Here is a 27,736-nt window from a genome sequence, read left to right on the forward strand (position 1 = left end):
CACCCACAATATACAACTCTAAGTTGCCTTTAAAACGCGTCTCTGAGCATCTATATTAAAAATAATTCCAGGGAGTATGCACCTGAACCCCCTGCTGATCTCAGTCCGTTTGGGAGCCTGGCTCAGTTGCCTTCTACAAACTCAAATTTCTATTTTTAGCATTTTGTGACCCTCCCTTTACAAAATCCTGGATCCGCCCATGGGGTTAGTTCTGCTAGACAAAACACAGACAGGGTGAATGGGAACAGTCTTGTCGTTTTAAAAATATATTGTTGACCATGCAAAGATACGATTTGAAAAGCGAAAACTGGTTTGTTAAGCATTCAAATTGCCTAACTTGACTTCCTCTGTACAACATCTAAGTGGTGCTCCACTTGCGAAGAGAGAAAATAAAAACACAACAGAAGAGTCGGAATGGCCATATCAACAAAAAAGCAGGAAGTGTTTTCTGCTGACGAAATCAAATCAGGAATTTTGTCGCATTTGGAAGGAAATGATCTTTACCAAAAAGTGTCATCTCATCTTGCATGCCTGGACTATAATCCTGATTTTGAAGAAGAAAATTTGAAGGCTGAAAAGTGTGTTTTGGGATATTTAAAAATAGGCCGCATTGCACAACTATTCTCAATACTCGCATTATGATTATGATTACAGTTATTGTATCCGTGTATGACAGGGTTTCTGCCACAGGGTAAAATAGGTATAGTGCCATACCCAAATATTTTTGCAAAATTGTTTGTTTTTAAAGTTAACTTTTAGACAAACTTAATTACTCTTATTATTACTGTATGATTTTCTTAATCCTAACCCTAAACTTGACCCATTTTCTTTCAGAGGGAGGACCCCCACCCCCAATACCCCTGTTGGTTGTGGTTGCATTCAATTCCATAGAGCCATACCCAAAAGTTTCTTTCTGACAGAAACACTGTATGATGATTACTGGCACTAGTTCCGTGTAGGCGTATTTACATTGCCGACTACTTAATGTTAATATATATGCCTATATAGCATGAGTAGGAGTTGTGGGTTTCTTCTTTCAATGTTTAAGCCAAGTGTCTTTAATTGTCTGAAATTTAAACAAAATAAAGGGGGGAGGCTGTGTGAGAAAATTGGTTTGTCGTGCCCAGATCGGAAGAGATCAGGCCCTTTCTAAGGGCCCTACGGGGCAACCTAGGGAGACACCTCATCATCCGCAGGTCCTAATCAATGAGCTACTCTCGGCCATCTAAAATCCAAACCTATACGTAGCTCCCTACCTTTTTTTCTTTAGAACGACCATCAAAATTGCACGAAATTTCCTTCATCAAAATGCTCACCCATTTCCCTTTGGCTTAATCCAACGAGACATTCCAAATTACATAGCACCATACCACCCTCCGCCTGTTACCGGCTACGGTCGGACTGCTGGTGCTCCCTTGCACCTGCCAGTGCAGGCAGTCCCTCTACCCACCCCAACCATTTCCTGTCCTGGACGGAGGAACCAGTTGAGGCCGGTACTTGTGCCCAGGACAGTCATGCACTACAACAGCTTGCTCTGAATGCGCGCATTAATTTTTTTTTCCAAGTCCACGTTCCAAGTGTGAGAAAATAATAAAACATTTGCTTGAGTGTTACTAAACTTCCTATTCCCCACCATCTTCATAAATCAAGGCTAATATTCGTTCCTCGTATTCAGCCTTGATACATGTAGTCAAGATTACTGATATCCACTACTAGCGCCCTCTATTGGAAGAAAATTTGTAACACCGATTGTGTCCCTTACACGATGACATCGCTGACCAATCACAGCATCGGTAACATGTGACAATCTTGAAAGCAATATAAAAAATTAACAGCCAAAACCTTTTTTTTAACATATCGTGACAAACACGACATGTTTCCACGGACGCTGATGCTGCCATGTTTGTTTACAATAACAAGGGAATCTATAAGGAGCGTTGCGATTCGTTGCAATCAGATCTCATCGCATCCAATGAAATTTAAGCATTTTGTGGCACGATTTCTTGACAACATGTATCAAGGCTGAATACGAGGAACGAATATTAGCCTTGATTTATGAAGATGATTCCCCACAGAAACCAATTATAAAGACATTTATGATTTTTTTTTTTTTTTAAATAACCCAGCCTCGATTGTGTCGTGGTTAAATCAGTGGACATAAGGCTGGTAGGTACAGGGTTCGCAGCTTGGTACTGGCTCCCACTCGGAGTGAGTTTTAACAACTTATTGGGTAGGTGTAAGTTCACTACACCCTTTTCTCTCTCACTAACCACTAACAACTAATACACTGTCCTGGACAGATTGCCCAGATAGCTGAGGTTTGTGACCAGGAAATGAAAAAAAAAATTGTGCAGCACATCACATGCTCCCATGACATTGCTGCTGGCAATTTTTTATTATTTTAAAATGAATTTAAGACATCACTCACAATTATTAAATTTGTTTTACAAACATATACATGCATTGTATGCTAAGACTGTGGGGAGAGATAGATGCCAACAATCACTTTTAAGGTATAACTTTGAGAGCGGAATACAAAAAAAAAAAAAAAATGTATTTGTAAACTCATATGTTTTTAATCCAATAACTGTGAAAGGCCTTTACATGTATGTATCAGGTTTAACAAAGCTGCTGTTCTTTAAACATGTCTTGACTTAAAGTTTGAAAATCCAGGAACTATTTTGTTTAGTAAACAGTTTACAAATACACTTGTTTCAGATGGCTTGAGTGGGCAGTTGGAGTAAAGGAGTTGAAGGTCATTCATCAAGCTGTACCGGTTGGAATCCTGCCAAACGGTTACCAAGGAACCCTGATTGATGTCAAAGTCTTCTCTAAACGGGGCCCTGATGATGGAATCTATGACAATAATGAAGAAATCAGAGCAAAAGTAAGTGACAGAGAAATGTTTGTTGTTGTTGACTGACACCATAAGATTACATTGATATATTAACCATTGGCTACCAGATGTTAATCTTTGATGTCAGACATCTGATAATTCTGACACATTGTCTTTCGAGGAAACCTTGTGCATTTTTCCAATAATATCAAGGGATTCTTTATATGTTCTTTTTCACAGACAGGACCCACCTTCATAGTCCATTCCTTGACGTGGTAAGGGGGCTTGTATGTCTCAGTGACCCAGAGAGCTATGCCAGCAGGAGCTTTGGCTTCTGTTAGGGACATCCAAGCTGGACTGGTCAATGGGTAGAGGCTAGATTGATATGGACTACAGGTGAGGTAACCCTAACAGAAACCTTGAGTGCTGATGTCAGAGGTATTGGGCTGTACGGCTATTATGAATACAGACAGGACAGCACAAATCACAAGCTATGGAGCATTGGTTGTTTTTTTAAGAAAAAACGCAATAGGTCCACATAGGGGATTGAATTCCATGGCCCAAGCACTTCAGGTGATCTCTAGACAAAAAAGAGAGAAATGTTTTTGAGTGAAGCTACATACATTTATTACCCATGATTTGGGCTCAAATATAAGGGGTCATATTTTATGTGATCTTTACAGAATGTGCAGATTGCTTCTACAGCCAATGATTGCCTGCCTTAAAAATCACGATGTTTGATTGGTTGCCATGGCCGGAACTTCACTTTTCATTCAAATAATGTTTCCATTCATAAGTCAGATTACAAATTAGCTATTAATAAAACTTTTTTTTGTTGTTAATCCCAAGATCTAGGGATAACAAGTATATATGACATAATGTAGTGTTCATATGATTTATTGTAATACTTTTTTTTAAACCTTGCAATTTTGGGTTAAATTGTGTGCATGTAAAAAAATCTGCTTTTTCAACACACACATTCTGCCTTCTCTTGACAAGTTTGTAGTTATACGATCTACAAAGATTTACAGAAAATATTTTAGTCATTTGTTTTATAAATATGAAAGAGTATATTTTGATAAGCAGCAGTTTTAGTAACAGAGAAAAATATTAATTTCTAATGCAACCACAGTCGTATTATTTTGTATTGTAAACATTTGGCTGTGAAAAGAACGCTGTTATGCCATGACGTCTCTTACATTATGTCATATAATGCATGCAAGAATATATAATGTAATGGTTTATAGCTTTGTTGTAGAAAGCAGAGGAATTTGTATATTAGAAACCAGTTAAAAATTACCATAAAGAGAATAACCAACTCCCTATCAAGGCTTGGGTTTATAACATTCATTCACCCGGGACAGATATAATTCAAAATTCCTCATAGCTTGTTAGTTATGTACCTTTTAACTACATTATGATTACACAACATAACTATAATGTCAACTAGCTTCCCATATTTGGTAAAATGAGTAATTATCAGCAATTATTATCCATAGTTATTTGGGGCGGGACGTAACCCAGTGGTAAAATGCTCGCTTGATGCATGGTCGGTTTAGGGTCATTCTCCTTTGGTGGCCCCATTGGGCTATTTCTCATTCCAGCCAGTACTCCAAAACTGGTGTACCAAAGGCCATGGTATGTAGTATCCTGTCTGTGGGATGGTGCATATAAAAGATACATTGCTGCTAATCGGAAAGGGTAGCCCATGAAGTGGCGACAGCAGGTTTCCTCTCTCAATATATGTGTGGTCCTTAACGCTATATTTCCTCCTTCCTTCTATAGTTACTTGTATATGATGCTGTTATGTTTTGCCCTGTTTTTATGCTAAATATTACATTTTATCCAGGTTGCCAGGGGTAACACGTTTCTTCACATTGATAATGGTCCCTACCATGGCACAACCTGTATACTCTATGCAATGAAAAAATTCACAGGTGGTCTTGGAGATGATGATGACAAAGAGAAGGGAGATAACCACACATGGAAGAAATATTTCACTAAGGTAGAGCTGTTCATTAAAACAAACAGAATTTTCTTTTTGTAATAAATAAGAAATATTGACTAATTTAGTCAGTCCATTCTATGATATAACAAATATTTTCAGCAGTTATATCTCTTGCGATTGTACTACGTGTACATGTAGAATAAAAAAGATAAAAGATTTTTAAAATAAACAAAAAAGTAGAAAGTTGTAATCATTTTTGACTGAATAGGAATCATTTAGTATTTAAAAATTGATAATTAAAATAATTTAATGTTTTATAGGTAGATGTAATCAAATGGCTTTGATAACATGAAACTGATTCAAAATCTTTTCAGCCAATCAAATCCACCAATAGTATAGTTGCTACAAGGAAAGCCAATGGAGAAGCTGCTCACTTGAGCTGTCGGAATATCGATGGAGAGTTTCTCCTGTGTGGTGGATCAAAGAATGTTCATATGCTGTTCAGAAAGAAATGTAAGAATGTACCTTTTTAGAACAGAAGTCTTTATTTTTTCTTTCTTTCATTCATTCTTCTTTTCTTTGACCACTAAGTGACACACATGTATGAGCTACACATTACATACCACCATTAATTTTTACATGCATTTCAATGCAATTTTTATGTCAAAATCTATAGACATTACCTGTCCTCAAACAAGTGCACCTCCCCCCCACGCAAGTGGTCTGGTCCGAACATCCCAACAGCCAATGGGATGGCCTAAATTCTTCTACTGCATACTGCTCTCTAGTTCCGGTCACATGACTGTAACTTCCTTCTTTTTCTCTTCGCTAAAGGGTCTGGACGTCCTTTTGCTTGGCTCTGTTTGGAGTCAACTTTTATAAGACCTTTGGTTTTGTATTAGTGTTTGGGTGAAATGTTTTTCACCTTCGTTTTCATTAGCTTTCGTATGTTCTTTTCGCGTATTTCACTTGACTTCCAAGCGTTTAATTACATGAAATGTTGTTTATATTGCCGGTTGTCGTGTCGGACGCCATTTGCAAAATGGCGTCTGTGTTGACTGGCTTTGTGTTTGGGTGAAATGTTTTTCACCTTAATTTTCGTTAGCTTTCGTTAGCTTTCATATGTCTTTCGCGTATTTCGCTTGACTTGCCAAGTGTTAATTACATGAAATGTTGTTATATCGCCGGTTGTCGTGTCGGACGCCATTTGCAAAATGGCGTCTTTATTTACCGGCTTTGTATTTGTGTTATGGTTGGTTTTTCTTTCTTTTCACAGATTGAAAAATTACTATTATCATATCTGATAATGTTCAGGCGACTAGTTCGAGCGTGTTACGCTGCAAGAAGTTAGCCGGCGGCGACCCAGGTTGTCGTGTTCGTGTGGCCTCACTTCTAGATGCGACCTTTGTGCGGGCTTGTCTGATGTCGAGTTCGCGGCTTACCTGAAGGTGGTGTCAGCGAGGACCAAGAAGGTGGAATCTTCGAGGACCAAGAAGGTGGAATCTTCGCCTTCGATTGCTGACTCCGTGGCGGAAGAGTTACGTTCAATTCTACCGACCATGCTGGAAGAAACAATGGCGTCAATGGCGACCTTACCTAAATCGGCGAGTTCGGGGTCAGGTCCGGTTCCAGTCCCCTCTTCAGGGGGTGCGGCTTCTTCAGCTCCACCGTTACTTAAGACTTCGGATGACAGGCCTGCGGTCTCTACGCAGCCCTCTAAGAAGCCGGCTCATTCAGATAGACGCTCCACGGATTCCAAGGCTCACCGATCTTCGGCGGGGATGTCCCCTTCGGCGCATCGGAGCCGGGACCGTAGCCGTTCCACATGACCTGTATGGCTCCCTACGGGTTCCATAGATCGTCAGCGCCAACCTTCAGTTGATGTGGCTTCCAAGGCCTCCGAGGGCTAGACGGGACCATCCACGGTCCGGTTTAACCAGCGGCTTCCATTACGGTACATCGATTGGCCTGTGCTCGAGTTCTACGAGACTTTGGTGATGAAGCGCCTGCGGCATCTGTCATTGAAGAGCCCGACTCTACGGACCATATGACTATGAGGGATTGCTTGGCGGCTGTCTACGACATGTTGCCGTCCTTGCCACATCCAACGACGATGTGGTCATCCGTTCCTTGGTATCCACACGGGACCGCCCACGGTCCGGTTCTCCGGTATCTCCATCGGGCCATGACCAGAGCGACTGGCCTGTTCACGGGTGCTACGTGACTTTCTGATGATGTATCGGTTCATGCGGTGCTGGAAGATCTGGATGCGGCGGACCACTTGTCACTGAGGGATTGTCTGGCTGTCATATCTGATATGCTACCGCCGCTGGCCCATCCACCGGTTTCAGCCAAGAAGGGTCCGGGTTCGATGATCGCCACGGAGGTTCCACCGGCAGATATCGGCATTCGATCGTTGGCTGCCACAGGCCCCCGTCGGTTTACACGGCTACCAGTAACTGGCCCGTGCGTATCGTTGTTCCAGCAAGCAGACGGAGCCCTGTAACGAATTGGAAAATTGCGTCATCGGCTCACCGTTCGGTACCGTCGTCCCGTGATCGATCGAAGTGGTGCAGTGTCCAGGGTTCCACCGGCTCCTGCCGGTCCGTGTACATCGTACCGTCCACACCAGTCGGCAGCTGATTCGGCGTTCAGGGTTACACCGGCTCCTGACGGGACCGTCCACGGTCCGTGTTTCCGATGCAGCCAGTACATTGGATCGAAGTGCCTGTGCCAGGTTACTGACCGATTTTCCAGATGATGCGTCGGCACCTTCCGTTATAGAAGATCCGGACGCAGTGACCCACATGGCTGTGACTGTTTGTCTCGCTGCGGTGTATATGCTTTCGTCACTTCACAGTCCACTCGCACCATTCTAGAAGGTTTCCGTTTGAGGACTGATCCGATGTCGGTTTACTTGAGTAGACTTCGTTTGTGCCGTTCCCCATTCGTCACAACGAACGTATCCCGTCTTCAACCTATCCTTCAACGGTGTGACGCCGGCCTTGGATGACGCTGTTTCCGGCGGGACCAGACGTCTTCCTAGAACTTACAGATTGGCACGTCCTGTCGATGGCTTCAGTTCAGCGTACATGTTGTACATGGCGACCATAACTCCTCATGTGCAGGATGCCAGAGGATATGCCTTGTTCTAGCCGTCGACTTTGATGTTGGTCTACCTTATATCTTCCGTGACGTCGATGTGCACTACGATTGCACACTATCGTCAACCGACTTGCCTGAAGCGATCCATTCTTGACTTTCAGCACAAGCCGGTAATCTTGGCAGACCTGTGGTCTACATACGGCTCTTTGCCGTGAAGGGGTCGACGTTACAAGCGTTCCGGGTTGGTGACGAAGAAAGTCTACTGGTCCGGTCACTTGTGTTGAGATCCCGTGCACCGATATTCTCTTGTTCGAGGAAGGTTCAGCGACATTCGGCAGATCGTTCTCTATATCCGGTGGCGATGCAAGACAGTCGCTACTTCCGCTGGTTCCGGAAGTTATCCAGTTGCCATCACGTGGTACGGGGGTTTTACCGTCACCGTTTTCCTATGGTTCATTGCGGCTTATCAACTCACTGACGTTTACTGTTGTTACCGCCAGAGTTCGTGACCGATGCTGTCTAGATGGTCTCTGCTGCTGTTTCGCACCGGGTGGTGTGACGGCCGTGGATTTTAGCCGGTTGCTGTTTTGCGTTGCTTCACTTCCAGGTATATCGGGCATGTAGCGTAGCGAGTTGCTACGCTGTCTTGGCTCTTGCCTGTATCACGGGGTCGCTGTTTCCGATGTCTTGATTCCTGAATCACTCTATTACTGTTTCATGAAGTATCATTGCAAGAGTAATTTTGACGTCGGCGCAACATTTTATGCTTAGAGGTCGCGGTATCCAGTTTGTTTCTGAATCCATGCATTCAGTACAATAACGCAGATTTGCTGATCCGGTTACCAGTCGCCTTGCAGTCCAGTCCCTGTTGGTGGCTGTGGTTTCCAGATGAAGCCGATCTACACATCAACCTGTTGGAGATGTTGTCAGTTACGTCATCTTTCATTGGCGAGAGATGCTGTCAGGCGCCTCTCTCATGGTAGCCACAGACAGTACTACCGCGGTGGCTTATATCAACCGTCAGGGCGGAACCCACTCCAGCAGTCTGCTGCAGTTGACTTATCGTCTCTACAAGCTGGTTGACGAGATTCCGTTGCAACTTCGGGCTCGCCATATTCCAGGGGTTTCCAATGTACTAGTCGACACACTGTCTCGGCCGTCGTCTCCACAGCCGACGGAATGGATGCTCCATCCCGAAGCGTTTCGATGGGTGTGCGACAGACTTTGGACACCAAACATCGATCTCTTCGCCACACGATTCAACCATCAGCTGAGGGTTTACGTGTCTCCGGTGCTGGATCCCGAAGCTCTGGATCTCGACGCCTTGGCCATCAGCTGGGAACAGATGGACGCGTACGCTTTTCCTCCACGAATCCTCCTTCCAAGGGTGCTTCAGAGGTTTCAGCTGTACCATTGTCGCCTGTTACTCATTGCTCCAATGTGGCCATCCAGGATGTGGTATCCAGATCTAATACGTCTTGCCGATCCACATCCTTTACCGCTGCCAGACTGGGATCATCTGTTGCTGCATCCCACGTCAAGACTATACCATCCACGTCCGCAGTTGTTCCAACTGCACGCGTGGACTTTATCGCCAAGAGTTTGAGAAAGAAAGGTTTTTCTTCACAGTCTACGGCGGCCATTTTGAAAGCGCACAGATCATCTACTACTGTGGCTTACAACGTCAGATGGCTTTGCTTTCACCGAGGGTGTGTCCGGCAAAACCTCAAACCTCAGACGATCCAGATACTTCGTCTTGCTGGGTTTTTTGGCTGTATCTGCGGACCACTTTACGATTAAAGGGGTCTACCATCGCTGGGTACGTTTCGGTCATCGCTACTGTTCGTGATGTCGCTACTGGAACGAAGTTATCGGGTATTCCTGAGATCCATAAGATGATCAAAGGGTTTCGCCTTGATGATCAAGTACACCGGTTTCGGCCACCAAGATGGGACCTGAATCTGGTGTTACGAGCGTTATCGACCGCACCTTATGAGCCGATCGAATCCTCTTCCCTGCAAGACTTGATGCGGAAGACGGTGTTTTTACTCGGTTTTGCCACGGCTGCCCGTGTCTCAGAACTCCATGCTCTTGATGTAGACTTGGTACGTTTTCACCAAGATCGGCGTGCAGTCAACTTGGGGTTACTCATGAACTTTGTTGCAAAGAATCAGTTACCAGACCAAGCGCCTCGTTCGTATGTTGTGCAGGCCCTCTCCTCTATCGTTGGTCCGGCGGACGTTGAGGACTTGGCGTTGTGCCCTGTCAGAGCCCTGCACCAGTACATCGAGAGGACCAGATCTTTTCGACAACATCGCAAAAGACTTTTCCTTTCCTGTAACCAGAGTCGGTTGAGGGACCTTACCAAGAACACGGTGGCCACCTGGATCCGGTCTTCTATCCTGACCGCCTATCAGAAGGAGGGTTTACCTGCTCCGTCTGCTTTTAATCCGCATGAACTCCGTGCCTTGGCTGCCACGATGTCCCTGCACTGCAACACACCCATTCAGCACATTATCACTGGTTGGTTCTGGGCTACGGACTCCATCTTCGCCAACTATTATCTGAGGGATGTCTCCACAGAAGACGTTGAGGGGTTCCATCATCTGGGTCCGGTTGTTGCTGCACAGACTCTGTTGAATACAAGCCGTCCTCGTCGCCGTTGATGTCTGTCTGATTCTGGGCTGCATACCGAGATGTCCATCGAATAGACAGATGAGGATTGCTTAGACTTTTGTTCTTTTGCACAGTTCACGTACTGGTGCCGGAACTTTTGTCTCGATAACCTTTACCCTGCACTGCATGTGGTTATTGGTTGTCGTTATTGAACTAACAGATCTTTGGTGTACTAGACAGAAAACACTCGGGGGTCTTGTTTTGTTCAATGTTCTGACGGATGCACCTCATTAGGTTGTCGCTTGTTATTGAAAAACTATAACACTTCAATACGTGAGGGTTACCTAACACCTGCATCCCTGGTGGCTACGTCTTCCCACCCTGTCAGAACCAGCATGAGATGTGGCTTCCGCCTCCTGGTCCATGTGTTCTAGGAGCCGTACCTGCCACTGCTGACGGATGCCACCATTCTGGTTGTTGTTACTAACATCACCTGCATTGGTCTGTGACGGGCATCCCTAGGATGAGGGCTTACCAAGGTTGGCCTTATTCTTCCACTAGTCAGCCTCTTTCCGGTTGGGGAGTTATCACAAGCATCTACGGATCTCGGCACCCACCACCATCTGTTGAATGCTGCACTTGTTTGAGGACAGGTAATGTCTATAGAAATGGAGAAAAACTTGAGTGTTTTTCTCTTTTATAGATACATTACCTGTCCTCAAGATTCATCCCGCCCGGGCCTCCCCGCTTCCTGTTCTCCGTGCGATGCGCTCAGGGAAAAAGAAGGAAGTTACAGTCATGTGACCGGAACTAGAGAGCAGTATGCAGTAGAAGAATTTAGGCCATCCCATTGGCTGTTGGGATGTTCGGACCAGACCACTTGCGTGGGGGGGTTAAATTTAACATTTTCTGGCTTCCTTCTTAACTCAGTAACTGACTATTTTATTATCCATATGGTTCAACCGAGTTAATAATAATCATACGAAGCACACATGTAATAACAAGTGTAATGACATAATTTTGGGAAGCGACGTCATAACATGACTTTGCTTCTCCAGTCTTAGCTCAGATTGTGCATTTGAAATATGACGTCATTTCGTCATCTCCTTATAGTTATGGCTGAAACATTTTGAGTTGGGTCTTGTTATTCATAAAGAAAACAACAATAATAATATGGATAATAAAGAAATGATTACACTCGCATGTGAGTCGTACTGACTTTATGAAACTCGTGTCAGAATTTATGTACTACCCTCGCTTTCGCTCGGGCAATACAAAAATCCTGACACTCGTTTCGTAAAATCAGTATGACACACAAGCTCGTATAATAATCTATATATATGAAAGTCAATTTAAATTTCTGTAAAAACTTGATTCTTTGTGGTTCTCTTTCCAGTGGATATAAAACGTTACCCAGAAGATCGGTTCCGGATAGCGAGAGAAGTGTGTAAAACTGTGATGGACGTTCTCGAACAGATGGACCCAAATGACAAACACAGGTAAGGGTTAGTCCTGAATTGTTCCGGAATTCATCACATGGTTAGGGGGACCATTTTGTTTTAAGATACCCATCACCCACAAGGAAATGTTACTTAAACTAAGAATGAACTGAGAAAGAAATTGTAACAGAACCACCAAGCATAAAATAATTATGGAGCAACATATAAAAATAAATTGAAAGATGTCACAAACATTTAACATAGAAACAGAAAAATATTTGTGAGGACATCACAAGCATAATTTATACTGATGAAGTACGTGTATCAAAGAAATATTCAATTAATGATACAGGTTTCAGTAAATTGCGAGAGCAATAGTTTCGTTCAAGCATCACTCGCGTAAGTGTAGTTTGCATAACCAATTTTTCGTTTGTGTATTGAATTTATGTCATAATTTACAGGTTCATGATGGGTTACATAAAAACAAAATGGCTTACCTTAATTTGTTTTTGCATAACCCGTAAATGGTTTACTCAAATGTTCAGTTCTCAGATACCTGTGATATGCAATTTTGTTTTACTTATAATTGCAGTTACAGCTGGAAATATTGTCACTATTTTTGGTATTTGATTGGGCTACACAAACAGACCTTGACCGTAACTTTCTTCAGTTTATAAAATCTGGTAGCCCTCAGTAAAATCTGGTAGCCCTCAGTAAAAATTGATAACCCAATAATTTTAATAAATTAAAAAAGAGAGAGAAAAAGGCAAAATGAATTTAAAGATGTTGTTTTAGATGGGGTTTTAGGTGTTTAAGCATCTTGTTAATTGCGGAGTAACGGGATGTGCAAAAACAAATCTTGTATTCTGACGAACTAGCAACAAATTGGTAGCTAAAACACCACTAAGGTCGAGCCCTGACAAATATAATTTACGTAACTGAACAATTGGTTATATTATTTCAGACTGCTGAGTTTTCTAGCGCTGACTCACTACACAGCCGTGTTTGAGATTCTTGCACCTCATCACCAACACGTTGAAGATCTCTCCTATCTGTCTAGGTTCGTGTTACACAGTGGTCTTTCCTTGGAAGTGCATGAATAGTTAAAATTTGTTTTCTTTAACGACACCACTAGACAACATTGATTTATTAATCATCGTCTACTGGATGTCAAACATTTGAAAATAATGACATATAGTCTCAGAGAGGAAACCCGCAACATTTTTCCGTTAGTAGCAAGGGATCTTTTATATGCACCATCCCATAGACATGATAGCACACACCATGGCCTTTGATACACCAGTCGTGGTGCACTCGTGACTGGCTGGAACAAGAAATAGCCTAATGGGCCCACTGACTGGGATCAATCCTAAACTGACCGCACATCAAGCGAGTGCTTTACCACTGGGCTATGTCTCACCCCTCTGCATGAATAGATACATGGATGTCAGGGGTTGGGGACATGAATCAATGAATTGCCCCAACCATCCTTTGGAGGGGGGTTACTAATAACATACATCAGTGATGTATTTAAACAGTTAATATCGACTTACCAACCTAAAAACAAAATGGTGTTAATTGTTTAAAAGTAGGTCATATAAATAAATGTGGCAACCAGTGTTTGAAATGTAAAAACTAAACACAAGCATGCATGTACTTGCTTACATGCACATGTGCACACATATACACACACACTCACGCACACACACACATGCACACGTACACACACACACACACACACACACACACACACACACAATTAAAATGGTCCATCAGATTATAATATATCAACGGTTTATTTAATGATGGTCTTATCAACCATAGCAGTAATTAATGTTCTTTTATTTAAATCAGAGAAACAAGTTATATTTTTGTTATTGTAATTATTCAAATGATTGTTACAAAATATGTTATTATTTGTAGTCCACAGCTCAAGTTTATTACATGGACTTTGAGTGACCTTGAACCCTCCAAAGAGAACCAGCTTTGTACAGTACCACCACATATAGGAATAGAGGTAAATACACCATAGACAATGTTAAAAGAATTGTCATTAGATACCAGTTATCTTACAATGAGTTGTTTCAATTTGTACATTATGAGCAAAAGTGAGTTGGATATATTTTTAAACATCAACTTGTAGAGATACTTGCTTGCTTAATCCTCTTTGTGTGTGGTCACACACAAGGCCGACACCAAAGAATGCCAATGTTGTCTGTCCATTGCAAGCTTCAACACCTGGCCTCAAGTCCACCCAAGAGCCTTCATCCCCCGCTCCCACTGTCGGGGTGTCCACTCCCAGGCAGGTTTGGCTGCCATCCTTCATGATCCCAGTTCCCTGGGTTGATTCACTCCTTGCTCCCACTGTCGGGGTATCAGCTCCCAGGCGGGTTTGGCTGCCATCCTTCATGATCCCAATTCCCTGGGTTGATTCACTCCTTGCTCCCACTGTCGGGGTATCAGCTCCCAGGCGGGTTTGGCTGCCATCCTTCATGATCCCAGTTCCCTGGGTTGATTCACTCCTTGCTCCCACTGTCGGGGTATCAGCTCCCAGGCGGGTTTGGCTGCCATCCTTCATGATCCCAGTTCCCTGGGTTGATTCACTCCTTGCTCCCACTGTCGGGGTATCAGCAACCCGGCGGGTTTGGCTGCCATCCTTCATGCTCCCAGTTCCCTGGGTTGATTCACTCCTTGCGCCCACTGTCGGGGTATCAGCTCCCAGGCGGGTTTGGCTGCCATCCTTCATGATCCCAGTTTCCTGGGTTGATTCACTCCTTGCTCCCACTGTCGGGGTATCAGCTCCCAGGCGGGTTTGGCTGCCATCCTTCATGATCCCAGTTCCCTGGGTTGATTCACTCCTTGCTCCCACTGTCGGGGTATTAGCAACCCGGCGGGTTTGGCTGCCATCCTTAATGATCCCAGTTCCCTGGGTTGATTCACTCCTTGCTCCCACTGTCGGGGTATCAGCTCCCAGGCGGGTTTGGCTGCCATCCTTCATGATCCCAGTTTCCTGGGTTGATTCACTCCTTGCTCCCACTGTCGGGGTATCAGCAACCCGGCGGGTTTGGCTGCCATCCTTCATGTTCCCAGTTTCCTGGGTTGATTCACTCCTTGCTCCCACTGTCGAGGTATCAGCAACCCGGCGGGTTTGGCTGCCATCCTTCATGATCCCAGTTTCCTGGGTTGATTCACTCCTTGCTCCCACTGTCGGGGTATCAGCTCCCAGGCGTGTTTGGCTGCCATCCATCATGATCCCAGTTTCCTGGGTTGCTTCACTCCTTGCTCCCACTGTCGGGGTATCAGCTCCCAGGCGTGTTTGGCTGCCATCCTTCATGATCCCAGTTTCCTGGGTTGATTCACTCCTTGCTCCCACTGTCGGGGGTATCAGCTCCCAGGCGGGTTTGGCTGCCATCCTTCATGCTCCCAGTTCCCTGGGTTGCTTCACACCTTGCACCATTGCAGGGTGGGATGTAGCCCAGTGGTAAAGTGCTCGCTTGATGTGCGGTTGGTCTAGGATCGATCCCCGTCAGTGGGTCCATTGGGCTATCAAAGGCCGTGGTATGTGCTATCCTCTCTGTGGAATGGTGCATATAAAAGATCCCTTGCTGCTAATCGAAAAGAGTAGCCCATGAAGTGGCAACAGTGGGTTTCCTCTCTCAATATCTGTGTGGTCCTTAACCATATGTTCGACGCCATATAACTGTAAATAAAAAATGTGTTGAGTGCGTCGTTAAATAAACCATTTCCTTCTTTCCTTGCTTGTACCATTGACGCTTTGTTCTTTGACATTGGTTTCTGTAACTTGGGGATTTTTTTACGAGGTGAGGGTGCTAACCTCACGCACAACCCTCCTCCTTTCTCATCCGGGCTTGGGACCGGCCGCAGCGGAGTTACTTGTAACGATAATTCATATCTTAAGACACAAGTGTAATGTTAAATTTCTTACATAGCCTACAAAATAATTCTAACTAAATTTTGTTAAACGTCAGTTCCAACTGCAGTTATACTAATTTGTGCACATTGTTGACAGGAATTTCAGTGGACTTTGATATTTAGGTCATTATAATAGAGCAACTAATCAGATGTTTTAATTCAATCTCCATCATACACTGGTTGTTGCCAAATCTCACACAGTATTTTATTAAATGTTTTTGTAAGAAACTTCATAAGCCTTTCTATTTTATTGACATGATAGTACCGGGTAAAATATATGTAAAGAGAATATGGCCTGAGGACATTTGAGCTATTTCTTCTGGAGTAGCCTAAATTTTAGGGGGTATTTTGAATGTTGATAACATATCTGCTTGAAAAACAAAATAAATAAATTATTAGAGTAGTTATTTAAATAGATAGGGTCTTTATGAACACCTTGCATTAATTTTATACTTCATAGAATTGAACTTCATCAAAGCATGTTAAATTTAGATCTCAGCCTTTTTAGACATGTCTCCTTTTCAGCTTGTTATTGTGGTGTTTTTATCATTGTATTTCAGATAGCTCGTGCCTTAGGTTTAACTACCGTAGATTATGAAATGTTGCCGCTGTCCCATGTGGAAAATCGGATGAAACGGGTCAGAATTGAAGATCAATTTATATACATTTGTACTTGTATATATCTCTCAATCAATGTGTGGGGGGGTTGATGGGGAAGAGGGTTAAAGTTAAAGTTTGTTTTGTTTAATGACATCACTAGAGCACATTGATTTATTAATCATCGACTATTGGATGTCAAACATTTGGTAATTTTGATATAATCTTAGAGAGGAAACCCACTACATTTTTCCATTAGTAGCAAGATATCTTTTATATGCAATATCCCACAGACAGGATAGCACATACCACAGCCTTTGATATACCAGTCGTGGTGCACCAGCTGGATTGAGAAATAGCCCAATGGGCTACCAACGTGGATTGCTTTACCACTGGGCTACGTCTTGCCCAGGGTGGGGGGAGCATTGTGGGAGGAAGGAAGTACAGGTACATGCATGTTTGATATGGTTTAGTGAATTTATATCAGTGATCCACATGAAAATTGAGAGAGGTCAGCTGACTAATAATGAAAGCCTGTAATATTTTATGCTTAAATATTTTACATTAACAAATATAGACATCAATATTTTATGCTTACTAATATTCTATATTTACAAAATATTCTACATTCACAAATAGAATTATACTCATCAATATTTTTTGCTGACTAATATTGTATGTTCAAATATTTTATGCTTTCTAATACGTTTGATCAAATATTTTATATTTACAAATTAGGTTCATCAAGAATTTATAGTCAGTAATATTTTATGCTCAAATAGTTTTATTCCCATGTATTTCCATTCCCAAATATTTTATGCTCATTAATATTTTATGCTGAGATATTTATATTTACAAATATTTTCTTTTTGTTAGTGTTTTATGCTCACTAATATTTTCTTGTGTTACTGTTTGCAGATCCGAGAAGGGTACAGCTACGAAGGGGAAGTGTTGTACTTCCTCGATTCTTCAGGGTCTGTGATGGGACTTCTGAAGAAGAAAACTATTTGGTGAGTTTTACTTTCTCTTGGTGCATTTTTCACAATGTCCATTTTAATCAAAATACTTGTTCGTTGAAACACTGTTATCTCAATAATGAAGGAATCGAACCACACAGTTCAAGGTAACTGGGTCGAAATAAACAGCATTTTTGGGGCTAGACAATTTTGCCATAGGATCATTTCTCGATTTTGAGATTTCCTGGAGTAGCATTTAACTCGGTTTTTAGAAGAAGCTTGTTTTGTTTAACGACACCACTGGAGCACATTGATTAATTAATCATCAGCTATTGGATGTCAAACATTTGATAATTTTGACATGTAGTCATCGGAGGAAACCCGCTACATTTTTCATAATGCAGCAAGGGATCTTTTATATTCATTTTCCCACAGACAGGAAAGCACATACCACGGCCTTTGTACAGTTGTAGTGCACTGGTTGGAACGAGAAAACCCCCAATCAGTTGAATAGAGCCACCGAGGTGGTTCGATCCTACAATGCAAGCACCTCAAGCGAGCACTCAACCGACTGAGCTAAATCCCACCCCTGAGGTATTTGGGTCATCAAACTGAACATCCTTGTCTAACCCATTGGCTTTTTCCTGACTCAACCAGCGCCTTAAGACTGGTATATTAAAGGCTGTGGTATGTGCTGTCTAGTCGGAGAGAAAGTGCATGTAAAAGATCCTATGCTGCTATATGGGAAAATTTGCTCCAAGACTATCCGCTGGAATTACCAAATGTCTGACATTCACTAGCCAATGATTAATTAATCAATGTGCTCTAGTGGTTTCATTAAACAAAACAAACTCAAACTTTGAATTCAACATGAGTATGTCTCTTTTCATTGTCAACAAGAGTGACTGTCGAGTTTTTAAACACAGATGGTGATTATGTTAACTGATCTTAACTGCAGGTGTGACTGTAAATGTATAAATTATTTTCTAGGTATATTCTGTGTCGAGCAATACGCGAGAAAGTTCGAGGAGCTTGTGCCTCTGCTGAGAAATCTCCAAATAATTATTCAGTATCCAAGTCTATAAACATGGTGAGTTTTAACTATTACAGAAATCAGCAAATAATTATTCAGTATCCAAGTCTATAAACATGGTGAGTTTTAACTATTTCAGCAATCTCCAAATAATTATTCAGTATCCAAGTCTATAAACATGGTGATTTGTAAATATTACAGAAATCTCCAAATAATTATTCAGTATTCAAGTCTATAAACATGGTGAGTTTTAACTATTTCAGCAATCTCCAAATAATTATTCAGTATCCAAGTCTATAAACATGGTGAGTTTTAACTATTTCAGCAATCTCCAAATAATTATTCAGTATCCAAGTCTATAAACATGGTGATTTGTAAATATTACAGAAATCTCCAAATAATTATTCAGTATCCAAGTCTATAAACATGGTGAGTTTTAACTATTTCAGCAATCTCCAAATAATTATTCAGTATCCAAGTCTATAAACATGGTGATTCGTAAATATTACAGAAATCTCCAAATAATTATTCAGTATCCAAGTCTATAAACATGGTGAGTTTTAACTATTTCAGAAATCTCCAAATAATTATTCAGTATCCAAGTCTATGAACATGGTGATTTGTAAATATTACAGAAATCTCCAAATAATTATTCAGTATCCAAGTCTATAAACATGGTGAGTTTTAACTATTTCAGAAATCTCCAAATAATTATTCAGTATCCAAGTCTTTAAACATTGTGAGTTTTTATTCTATAAACAATCTCCAAATAATTATTCAGTATTTGTCATGGTGAGTTTTAAATGTAATTTATTTCAGAAGTCATTAAAGAACTGTTCAGTATCCAAGTCTATAAACAGTGAGTTTCTGTTATAATCAAATAATTTGTTTTTATATTGCCAAAGCTTTTGTGGATGACAGATGGAATTGGTCATGTTCAGTTGATAACGTTAAAACATGCTGCTGTCAAGTTCATTGTTTTTGTGTAACTCATCTATCTCAAACAGCCCTATCTTGTTGCCAATAGTCATCCTGCCAGATTTAGGCCTACTCAGTTTCCCCTGTCTTATATATGAAACATTGACCCATGACCTCTCCCAGAATTCAATGTGCAAAACTGGAAATAATAATGGGGGCTTTCTTATTTGTTCACCATTAAAGTCTTTCATTACTTGGCCTTTTGTTGTGAAGTATATGAAAGCTTATTGCTGTGGTTTGGTCAAATAGACAGAATTGAAAATTAAACTTCATTATTTCAGACTGAAAAGAGAATCACAGAGATCCAGGAATGGCTCGGTCTTGATGAGGACAGTGTCCGAGCCTGGAAGGTAGGATGAAGGAATGAATAAAATCTTGTCTTGTTTTTTTTTTGCCCCACCATCAAAAGGTTTTAGTGGTATTTCTTTGAAATAATGTTAACTCTTAAGGTTCTTTATTGGGTTCATGTTTATAAAACAGTTTAGTTGGTTCACCTGTACTAAATGGCAAACTATGTTATTTATTTGTGATCGGCCTTGGTGGCGTCGTGGTTAGGCCATCGGTCTACAGGCTGGTAGGTACTGGGTTTGGATCGCAGTCGAGGCATGGGATTTTTAATCCAGATACCGACTCCAAACCCTGAGTGAGTGCTCCGCAAGGCTCAATGGATAGGTGTAAACCACTTGCACCGACCAGTGATCCATAACTGGTTCAACAAAGGCCATGGTTTGTGCTATCCTGCCTATGGGAAGCGCAAATAAAAAATCCCTTGCTGCTAATCGGAAAGAGTAGCCCATGAAGTGGCGACAGTGGGTTTCCTCTCAAAATCTGTGTGGTCCTTAACCATATATCTGACGCCATATAACCGTAAATAAAATGTGTTGAGTGTGTCGTTAAATAAAGCATTTCTTTCTTTCCATTTATTTGTGATGTGGTCTGCCGTTAATTAATAGCAATAGCCATCAGTATAAAATTCCTGTCCTGGACAGAGCAGCCGGCATGGTTCGACAGCTTGCTCTGAATGTGCATGTTAAGCCCTATGACCTGACCTGACCTGACCTGACCAGTATAAATGTCACATAATACTGCAGCATTTTGTTTAAATGGGACATTATACTGCCTTGAAAATCATGTTGTTTTGAAAAACAGTTTACAACAAATACTGTTACAGTATTTTTCTATGTTCTACTAAAGGAAAACTATTTAAAACTGATGTGAATGTTCTGTTTTGACCATTGTATTACCAAGTAGGTTGTATCTTTTTGCTTCAATTAAGACAAGGGAAGTAACTCATGACAAATTTTATTAGCATGGCTAGAACATATATGAAATCTACTCCTGTCATTGTTGTTTGATTGGTGTATCAGATTTTCTCCGAGACAATGTTGAAATTACCAAATGTTTAAACATCCAATAATAAAAAGCTTATAGTAACACCCTACATTTTTAAGACCCTACGGCAATTTCTGTAGTCATTTTGTCTTCTGATAAAAATATAAAATGTGTTTGGTAATGTTTTGAGTATAATTAATTCAACTGGGTTAGACAGTTTACTTCATGATGTGATTATTAATTAGAGGGTGTGATTTAGTTCAAGTGATAAAAGTACTTGGGTTGTTGGATCAAATTTTCTTTGTGAACCCACTGGAGTTTTTCCTGTCCCAACCCATGCCCCATTACTGGTATGCCAAAGAATATGTGCTGTCCTGTCTGTGGGAAAGTGTACATAAAAAATGCCTTGTTGCTAATAGGAAAATGTAGCAGGTTTCCTCTGAAGACGAGGGGCAGGACGCAGCCCATTTGTAAAGCGCTCACTTGATGCGCAGTCAGTTTGGGATCGATCGCTGTTGGTGGGCCCATTAGGCTATTTCTTGTTCCAGCCAGTGCACCATGACTGGTATATCGAAGGCCATGGTATGTGCGATCCTGTCTCTGGGATGGTGCATATAAAAGACCCCTTGCTACTAACGTAATTTCCACGGGCTATGTGATTTAAAACATCAAAAAATGCCTCCTGCGGACTATGTGATCATTATTCGTTTTATTTTGTTAATAAACATGTGGGCTGATAAAACAAAATCATAAAAGTAAATAATAGTACCGGTACACAAAAATTTATTTTAATCACGATTAACGGTTTTAAACATAAAACACAGTGACAGTTCAGTCCCATCCGTCGAATTCGGAGTCTTCCGATTCACTATCGAAAAGCTGCAGCTGAGTTTCTTCTAAGTGACCTGCTATGGTGGACAGGGGAATATCGTCATCACTGCTGTCACTATCACACGGTTCTGATGCTTCTAATATTCCAGCTTTATGGAATGCTTTAATAATTATCTTTCTATCAACAGACTCCCATGCCTTCAGCACCCAATTCACAACTTCGACATAAGAAGCTCTGCGCATGCGTCCCGTTTTTGTGTACGTGTGCAGTCTTTCAGACATCCAAGCTTCCCATTGCTTTCATACTTTAACCTTGAATACTTGGTTCACCGTCAAATCTAGTGGCTGTAATTCTTTTGTTAATCCACCTGGAATTATCGCTATATGAGTATTCAGCGTTTTCAGTTCACTTTTGACACTTTCAAGTTTATGAGCTAACATGCTATCCATAACTAGAAGGCACTTTGCCTGACTAAAATATGACCCTGCCCGCTTTTTCCAAACACCTTGTGTCCAAACAGACATTTCTTCTTCATTCATCCAACCCTTTTTGTTGCAACACCAACAACACCAGGGGGAAAAGTTACTTTTGGAACTGTAATCCGCTTAAATATCACCATTGGGCATAGTTTTTCACCATTAGCCATACAAGCGAGTACAACTGTGAAATGGTTTTTTTCATTGCCAGTCGTTACATAGTCACGGGTTTGGAACCAACACAGTCAACTGTTCTGTTAAGGGGGGCGTCAAAACACATGGGCACTTCATCCATATTACCAATTAAATTTGCTTTCAAATTGTTCATGTTCGTGTAACAAAATCATGGAAATCGCTAACTTTTTTCTCCTATTCGGCAGGGAGAGATTGGCCTACAGTCGTACGACTTCTGACTGATAAATCGTTCCTTTTCATGAATCGATAACACCAGGTTGGCCCACCTTTAAGAGTACTCAGTTTCATTTCTTTAGCCATGGTTTGCGCTTTTAACCTAATCAACACTGTCAACACTGACCTTCCGTTTTCACGTTGAGCTTTAATCCAATTAACTAAATCAACTTCAAGTGTCGAAAAATGTGCAATGCCATGCCGTCTGGCTCTTTTTGTTCTAGGTTCTACTGATAATTGTTTTTTCATTTTTCTCTACTGACAAAGAGACTTTTCACCAACATCGAACACACGGCCTGCTTCTCTATTACCATGTTCGTCCGCATATAACACAACTTTAAGTTTAAACTCTGCCATGTAACTTTTCCTTTTACGTTTTTTGCTACTTGGCGAATCCATGATTCAATAATGACTGACAAACTGTGATCTGAACATACAGAATGAAGCTTTTATGAGAACTACTCAGTCGTAGTGACAGAAGCAAGGAGGAAATTACTATAAAAACAACTCAGTCTTAGCAATATCAGCTTACCGGTATAAGCGAACAGGCAGACCACGTGATCACTTCAGCAATTACATGCAGATAGTCCGCGGATTATCTGCCGGAGCGGGCTATCTGAGCATTTTATTATCCTAAAACGTAAATATAGATCGCTGCGGACTATCTACTGTAGCGGGCAATACGCAGGAAATTACAGTAATAGAAAAATGTAGCGGGTTTCCTCTCTATGACTGTTTAATGTTTTAATCAGCAAATGTGAATCCATAGGGCAGGGGCGGGACGTAGCCCAGTGGTAAAGTGCACGCCTGATGTGCGGTTGGTCTAGGATCTATCCTCGTCAGTGGGCCCATTGAGCTATTTCTCGTTCCAGCCAGTGCACCACGACTGGTATATCAAAGGCCGTGGTATGTGCTATCCTGTCTGTGGGATGGTGCATATAAAAGATCCCTTGCTACTAATGGAAAAATGTATCAGGTTTCCTCTCTATGACACTGTCAAAATGACCATATGTTTGACATCCAATAGCGGGTGGGGCGGGATGTAGCCCAGTGGTAAAGCGCTCGCTCACTGTGCGGTCGGTCTGGGATCGATCCCCATCGGTGGGCCCATTGGGCTATTTCTCATTCCAGCCAGTGCACCACGACTGGTATATCACAGGCTGTGGTATGTACTAACCTGTCTGTGGGATGGTGCATATAAAAGATCCCTTGTTACTAATCGAAAAGTGTAGCTCATGAAGTGGCGACAGTGGGTTTCCTCTCTCATTATCTGTGCGGTCCTTAACCATATGTTTGATGCCATATAACCATATGTAAAATGTTTTGAGTGCGTCGTTAAATAAATAATTTCTTTCTTTCTGTTTTTTCCCAATAGCCGATGATTAACAAATCAGTGTGCTCTAGTGGTGTTGTTAAACAAAACAAACTTTAACTTTTCCTCTGAAGACATATCAGAGTTACAGATGTTTGATATACAATAGCCAATAACCGTGATCATTATTATTATTTTTTATTTCACCCAGGATATTGCAATGCGATTTCTCAAGTGGTGTCTCCACAGATGTGAGTCCGGGAATCTCTCTGCTGCTGACATCATGGACCAGTTCCCAGTTCTATGGTGAGAATACAGTCTATAGCACACAGTTGTAGGTTCCATAGTCTTGTCTGTATTAATATTATGTTAAACTGGTCACACAAACAATTTCATATTTTTAATTGTACAGATTAAAGCTCGTTGGGTAAAAACAAAATGCTGGAACAGCCTAGGGTGGTAGTATTACCTGGATTATTACTAATAACGGACAATGCTACGGCCGAACTGTGGGTTTAGTTGCTTTACCATGTCTGTTCCCTCATTTACCTTCATGTCTGTATCAAAAAAGGACATTTAACCGATGCAATTTGATTGTATTTTGTAAAGAAACCTTTTTATTAACCCCCTACCGGTCCAACAGGAGGGGACTCTATGCTTCATTTCCATCCTGTCTGTCTGTCTGTCTGTCCATCCTGTCTGTCTGTCTGTCTGTCCATCCGTCTGTCCCACATATAGTTTTTTGGATGTTTTTTTTAGAATGCCTTGAGAAAATTTGTGTATAGCTTTACTGTTACAGATCAAGTTTGATTTTCATGGAGATTTATCCCTTTTTTATGGAGTTATGGCCCTTGAACTTATGAGATATGAAAATTTGTTTTCCCGGACATTTTTCAGAAGGCCTTGAGATATTGACCTGAATTTTGTGTATAGCTTATCAAGTTTGACTTTCATGACAATTTACCCAGTTTTGATGGAGTTATGGCCCTTAAACGTAGGAGATATGAATTTTTTTTCCAGCTTTTGTTTTGCAATATATATTTATCATGTATTGTTACTGATCAAATTTCACTTTCATGGTGATTTACCCATTATTTACAGAGTTATGGCCCTTGAATTTAGGAGATACAACAAATTGTTGGGCCCAGCAGGGGACATGTATTGCTTTAGCAGTACTCTCAGAATGTTTGTTTTCAAAAAATAGGCTTAAAACTTAATATATTGTTTTATATGAAATGTAACTTCCTTTTTATGCATACAGGCTATAATCCAGGTGTCAAAATAGCTCTATAGAAGTGTAATTTAAGTTTTATTTTTCTTTCTACCTAGACATTGTCAATATATAATCGGATAGACCTATTAGACACCAATAGCCAAATTGTTTTTAATATGCAGAAGTGTCTGTAAACAAACATTCTTCTCCATTCAAACCAGTGCCTGTCAACTGATATATCATAGATCATGGTATGTGAGGTCTTGCTTAAGGCCTGTGCCCCCACCTCTCACTTGAAGAAGAAAATGTATGTTTTCTGTCCTGTATAAATAATGATAAAAATCTTACTTGTGGCCCCCTCATCAGAGATTGGGGTGTGACGTAGCCCAGTGGGTAAAGCGCTCGCTTGATGTGCGGTCAGTTTGGGATCAATCCCCATCAGTGGGCCCATTGGACTATTTCTTGTTCCAACCAGTGCACCATGACTGGTATATCAAAGGCTGTGGTATGTGCTATCCTGTCTGTGGGATGGTGCATATAAAAGATTCCCTTGCTATTGATGGAAAAATGTAATGGGTTTCCTCTCTTAGACTGTATGTTAAATTTACCAAATGTTTGACATCCAATAACCGATGATTAATAATCAATGTGCTCTAGTGGTGTTGTTAAACAAAACAAACTCATTAGAGATTGCGCCTCCCCAACCCACTCCAGGTATTGTTCCTACGGACCTGTGGCCTGTGGGATGGTGGACCTGTGGCCTATGGGATGGTGCAAATAAAAGATTCCTTGCTGCTAATGGAAACATGTAGCACATATGTCAGAATTATCAAATGATTAAAGGCATACTGTCACGGATTTAAGGACTTATTTCTCTAAAAATTTATAATAACTAAAAATTACATTAATTGTTCGAAACCAAATCTAGCTGTTGCATCACCTTAACTGAACCATGATGGAGTGAAATCCATGTCAACACTCTCGGCAATTTTAGTTTTTGAATTATGGACCATTGCCATAATTCAATTATTTTTTACAAAATGTCATTAATAAATGGAGTATGGTGGTTATGAAGATGGTTGAATAAAGTACATTTAGGGACAAATCAAATTATTTTTGTTCAAGTAATACTTTGTTAGACCATTAAATAGGTCAGTGGTCTGTGACAATATGCCTTTAACATTGAGTCGTCAGTGATTTATAATTTATTAATATGCTCTAGTTGTGTTAATAAACAAAACAAAGTTTAACTTTTCCTCCTTTCCATTTATACAGGAAGCTACATCTTGAGGAGAGCGGGATGACCGACAGAATTTTAGCTTGCTGGCAAGAACCAAGTGGATCCGAGTCATAGCAACGGCCCCATGGTACACTCAAACAAACAAGTGTTACCATGGTAACAACACACCAATGCAAACTAAAGACATTATTACCATAGACATAATTATTTTATGACCTGATAACTTGAGATTAGCAATAAGAAAGTCATATCATGTTATATCACTGGCCAGATACATTTTGTTGACTTGTATGTATTTTCATATCAACTTTTAAAAATGATATTTAGCAGCCCAGGTATGTAAGGCATTTATTTAATGTTTGTATGTTCAGGTTGAAATTTATAAAGCTGACAAATAATATTAATGTGATTCTCAACAATTTTTTTAATTTCATATTTTGCCCCCAGATCAATGACACTGTCAAGTTTAAATTAACACAATTAAGTTTTGGTATGATTAAAACAATGTAAAATGTATGACAAAAATTACATTTTTATATGCGGTAAAATTATGTGGCATTGTTACAATTACAATTTTTTTTACAAGTAAACAAATGGTAATTAGGTTGAGTGGATTAATGCCAGAGTATTATTTTAAAACAAAAATGTATACTTTTTATGTATATGTGTTGGAAAAGGGGAGAGGCACTAGCAAAAAAAAACCCTGGTCACTAGTATCACGTGGGCTCACATGTAAAAAGGAAAATTTCAGACCTTGATGAATTTAGCATACGTTAATATGATTATAAAGCAGAGACATCTGGTAGTACAGTGATTGGTAGCCCAAGCTAGATTTCAGTAGCCAGAATATTACAGGCTAATATTAAGGTCAAGCCTTGTATGTGCATCAGTACGTTTAGCAGCCAAAGTACCTAACCTAAATTATCATCTATTAAAGGATTTTGTAGGAGATATCGCTGGCACTATAATTTGCGACATCTGCAATATTCTCCTAGGAGATATTGCTTCTTTTGTTACATCACTGTGTATGTCTCAGCGTTAAACCTATCATTAGTGACGTCATGCCACTGTCGATCTGCTAGTTAACGAGTCTACCACTACCAAATATAGTGACATTCAACCCACATTACTGATATTGTTTACAATGGTCGCAAATGAAAAGAATGATAATGGATGATAAAAAGAATACATGTATCCCCCTCATGTCTTGTGATATCATAATTTATCAGCAGGAGTTTAAAAGTATGAAATCCAAGGCTTGCTGAGAATATTTATTTTTTTATCAACTCATGCTGATAAATTATGATATCACAAGACACTCGGGGAGTATCCTCTATACAGATGATTCTTCATATTTATGGTCTAATACACCATAAAACTTTTTTTTAATTTGTAAAGACTACAAATCCCATTTGAGTGTCACTCTTTTAACTCATTCCTTTTCATGTAAATGGGTTTTTTTTAATTTTAAAATTAAGTTGT

General features: G+C 40.8%; 1 protein-coding gene across 1 annotated transcript; it reads left to right on the forward strand.

Annotated features, from left to right (window-relative positions):
• Positions 1-414: 414 nt before the first annotated feature.
• Positions 415-27,303, forward strand: LOC121388446. The gene is made up of 13 exons (XM_041519768.1): positions 415-578; positions 2,719-2,887; positions 4,686-4,841; positions 5,159-5,297; positions 11,902-12,004; positions 12,909-13,004; positions 13,868-13,961; positions 16,438-16,515; positions 17,393-17,484; positions 18,421-18,520; positions 19,723-19,791; positions 24,013-24,107; positions 26,290-27,303. Exons 1-13 carry the CDS (start codon positions 415-417, stop codon positions 26,366-26,368), a joined length of 1,434 nt encoding a protein of 477 aa, XP_041375702.1. The 3' UTR covers positions 26,369-27,303.
• Positions 27,304-27,736: the final 433 nt, after the last annotated feature.

The sequence above is a fragment of the Gigantopelta aegis genome, chromosome 14 (genome assembly GCF_016097555.1).
Source record: "Gigantopelta aegis isolate Gae_Host chromosome 14, Gae_host_genome, whole genome shotgun sequence".
Taxonomy (NCBI): Eukaryota; Metazoa; Mollusca; class Gastropoda; order Neomphalida; family Peltospiridae; genus Gigantopelta; species Gigantopelta aegis.

Bases quoted from the DNA above. Each gene is read 5' to 3' on its own strand.
- LOC121388446 (XM_041519768.1), top strand. From the start codon at position 415: ATGGCCATATCAACAAAAAAGCAGGAAGTGTTTTCTGCTGACGAAATC. The intron at 579-2,718 runs GTGTGTTTTGGG...CACTTGTTTCAG, and splicing joins GAAAATTTGAAGGCTGAAAA to ATGGCTTGAGTGGGCAGTTG. The intron at 24,108-26,289 runs GTGAGAATACAG...CCATTTATACAG, and splicing joins GACCAGTTCCCAGTTCTATG to GAAGCTACATCTTGAGGAGA.